Source organism: Terrapene carolina, unplaced genomic scaffold, assembly GCF_002925995.2.
Source record: "Terrapene carolina triunguis isolate 2854851 unplaced genomic scaffold, T_m_triunguis-2.0 Scaffold7863, whole genome shotgun sequence".
Taxonomy (NCBI): Eukaryota; Metazoa; Chordata; order Testudines; family Emydidae; genus Terrapene; species Terrapene triunguis.
Genome location: NW_020672214.1, coordinates 1 through 3,816, shown reverse-complemented (window position 1 = coordinate 3,816; position 3,816 = coordinate 1). Strand labels below are relative to the sequence as shown.

General features: G+C 36.7%; 1 protein-coding gene across 1 annotated transcript; it reads right to left on the bottom strand.

The window, feature by feature from the left end:
* Nucleotides 1-545: 545 nt before the first annotated feature.
* On the bottom strand, nucleotides 546-2,559 carry LOC112121372 (protein mago nashi homolog). The gene is made up of 3 exons (XM_026661502.2): nucleotides 2,481-2,559; nucleotides 983-1,093; nucleotides 546-641 (listed from the first exon to the last, which is right to left on the bottom strand). The coding sequence occupies exons 1-3, from the start codon at nucleotides 2,493-2,495 to the stop codon at nucleotides 546-548; spliced, it is 222 nt and encodes a 73-aa protein (XP_026517287.1). The 5' UTR covers nucleotides 2,496-2,559.
* Between the last annotated feature and the right edge of the window lie 1,257 nt (nucleotides 2,560-3,816).

Below are 3,816 nucleotides of genomic sequence, written 5' to 3'. Positions count from 1 at the left end.
GTGTTCAAAATACTTTGCAGGTCATTTTGCTACACTACAAAAGAATGAAATTCTGCAGTGTAATAGTATCAGAGGGGTAGCCGTGTTAGTCTGGATCTGTAAAAAGCAACAGAGAGTCCTGTGGCACCTTTAAGACTAACAGATGTATTGGAGCATAAGCTTTCATGGGTGAATGCCCACTTCGTCGGATGCATGTAATGGAAATTTCCAGGGGCAGGTATAAATATGCTGGTAAGAATCAGTCTGGAGATAAGGAGGTTAGTTCAATCAGGGAGGGTGAGGTCCTCTGCTAGCAGTTGAAGTGTGAACACCAAGGGAGGAGAAACTGCTTCTGTAGTTGGCTAGCCATTCACAGTCTAATAATTAACAGAGTGTAATAATTAACAGAGGATCCTCCAAAGAGGCAGTATGAGACAACAGAAGTTTTTGAATGATAATGGTCATCATGTATTAATGAGTGCTCCCAATGTAGATTTATAAATTGGTTGTAGTTTCAATAGACATTCCTTATTAATGACACCATTTTGGCAAAAGGGGAATTATTCTCAGACTACATACTTGGATTGATTTACATCAATAAGTGATCCGATTTTTGATGTGGTAAAAGAGATGTGTTCATCACCGATTACAATTTCAAGCTCCTAGAAAATAAATAAAAAAACCCAGTCAAATAGCAGAACTGCTTGAAAATTATGTTGGTTCATTCATAGGAACAGTTTAAATGTAAAACCATTTTATCTCACTGCTTAAAAACAACAAATCTCATTATACATGACTTAAACGCCCAGGCACTCACACTTTCAGAGTAAACTGCTCTACTACTCAAAGTTTTAAGTTTCACATATTTACCGATCTGTTAAAAATAAGATTCTAGTGGATCTTTCAGTTGACCAAAAAATGTTAAATACCCAGTTATGCTTATGACAAGCAACCAAATACAAATTAATACAATGTTAATAATTCAAGTGGAAAATCTACTAACCTGCCGACCAACTCTGTCAGGTGGAGGCCATAAGGCATCGTCTTCTTTTGTGATTTCACTGTCATCAATTATTCTCTTCAGTTCCTCCATCACACTCTTGTGTACATAGGCCTACAAGCAACATTTAAACTTATCTTAATATATACCAAAGAGCTGATGCACAAGCACAGAAAACTACTTAATGTTTGAAAGTTGACATGTTGAAGACATTTTTAAAGTATTTCAGGCCCCTGAATCTCTGAACAAGAACACATGCTTTCAAAATTCAGAAAGCTCTTATGAGGATTTTCAATAATCATATGCATACAACTTATAAGATGATGAACTATCAGCTCCCAGAAGAAGTTAGAGAAACTGTCAAGACAGTTCTCCATATTACAAATATATATGACCAGAAGTCCCAGTTCTGAAAACCCTTATTCAGTTGAGTAGCCCTTGCTGGGGCATGAAATCAATGGGCATAAATGCATAATAAGGAGTATTCAGGCATGTAAGGGTTTGCAGAAGCAGGCTATTATTCTACTCCAAAAATTGGGTGTTGAAAAGTTGTCATGTCTAATCTATTTACAAAAGTTAATCTTCCTTATTGTATCTAGGATGGACTGAGCATGAATGAAGTGCTCTTTTATTAGCCTTCTTGTAGGTTACAGAAAGCATTTACAAAACAGAATTTGTTCAGATGGAAGTTACCACTCTAGAAGTGTTGAATGCACACAGATAAATAGCTGACACCAAGCATTTAGTTCATCCTGGTCAACTCTTCTAATCATGAAGAAGTAAAAGGCCCAGTCGCCTTTTCTGGAAGAGACCCAAATTAGGAGGATCAAGTCTCAGGGGAGGAGAGAAAAGTGCATGTACGGGAGTAGTGACTCTATGGCATGTTCTCTGCTCCCCACCCCTGTTGTCTAGGGTGTATACCTAAGCAAGAAACAATAATGAAGAATAACCTTTTAAAAAAAAATTGGATGTGAAAACTTTTTTACACTCAAAAAATATTGCAATACCATTTATACCAGATAAAACTAATTCCTAAAGTAAATAAGAACACAGGGAGAAAGATGCATCAGAAAAGGAAACACAACAGAAAGGATGATTAAAGCACTGGACTAGGAATCAGGTAACAAGGATTCAATGCATGGCTTTGGCACAAACTGTGTGACCTGACTGAATGACCAAAGTCAATTGGAAACTTCCCTATGACTGCAATGGGCTTTGGATGAGGCCCTTAATTTTTCTGCATCAGTTCTCCATATGTAAAGTGGTGATAATCTGTCATAGAAATGGTAAGAGGATGAATTAATTAAATCAATTCCTGTTTGTGAGGTGATTAGATATTATGGTGATGGAGCCATAGAGGGTAACTATAGCTAAAAAGGAATGCTCACTTTGATTAAGTGTTAAAAGCCAATTATATCAATTCACGAAAACCATTTATTTGGTTTAGTTTTATTTGCAGAGTATTCAAAGATATGTTTACTAAAATACACAAATACCATACCTCTTTTCTGATCATTACATCATTTTTGTAATTGCTGTTGTTGGCATATCTCAGTTTTCCTGTTAAAATAAAGATGAGTATTAGATTCAAACTACAATAGACAAAGTACTGCGATGGTCAATATGTAATGATTGTAAAATGTAATAAAATAATGAAACACGTGTATGTTTGTATGGGAAGCCACATAAAAAAGGAAGAGAGAGCCACTGTTAGTGTGTGTTAAGTAGGTTGACTCAGCCTTTTATCTTTCCAGTCTTAAATTGGACAATACTTCTACAAACTGAGGTTCTATTATATAATGGTAAATGTTGTATTTTTGGTACTTGTATGGTAGTGATTTTGTAAGCTTGCTAATACTTCCTAATTAAACAGCTATAAAAATAAATCAATTAAATTGTTGCATAAAGGTTTCCTCCAATGCCCTTGTCTAAAATTTCTATTCTGTCTTCCCTGTTGTGGGGACAAGTTGCTGGTCTGGCTGCCATTTCCCCATCTTAGAGGGTGCTGTATTTTGATTCTGAATCATTTGAAAGTCATTTTGGATACTGGATATGAAAGCTGCTATATAGATGTGGGTCAGGGGTAGTCAATTATTTTTTGTCAAGATCCAAATTTCTTGGTCAATGTATAGTCAAGGTCCAGACTCCAGAAAAAATAATGAAATAATGATAGTAAGTAAATAAAAAGATTTCTGGGTCCGTTCAAAAGCGTCAGGCGATTCAGATTTGGTCCGCTGTCTGACTATTGACTACCCCAATGTAGGCCATTTTTTTTTCCTGAAGTTTTTCAACAAAGGGACTCAGTTTATTCTAGGGTTCATGCAGGTGGACCCATTCACAAAATAGCTATTAGCTGACTAATCATCTGTAAGAGTATTGCAGCTGCACAAGACTCCCATAGACCCTTCTCTGCTGAGAGGAAGAGCTGTAACTAATAAAGTGGGCAGTCCTGGCCAGGGAAGGGATGTAGCCAGGTTACCCAGGAAGATGCAGATTCAGGATATCTCCAGGCAGCCTATGCAGGTAGGCTTCCATAAGAACCCCATCTATACTTCAAAGCTGCCCTTACCTTGCTAAGTGGAGTTCCCTCAGCTGATTCAAATTGTGTGCAATTTAGAACCTCCCATGGTAGCAGAGCCCAGTAAGAGAATCAAATACATCTGTGTATTAAATATTTACTAAGAAACTAAATCTGTTCCTAAATCATTATTTTAGCAGACTCTGACTGACGTATAAAACATTGGAAGGCAGGAGTTGTAAATGTTTAAATAGCTGCAATGGACTTCATTTGTATTTTCCATTATTTCAAAACTATGCAACTGGTTAGAGGGTTTGCG

Coding starts and splice junctions, on each gene's coding strand:
- LOC112121372 (XM_026661502.2), bottom strand. Junction 642..982: donor CTGACAGAGTTGGTCGGCAG/GTTAGTAGATTT, acceptor TTTATTTTCTAG/GAGCTTGAAATTGTAATCGG.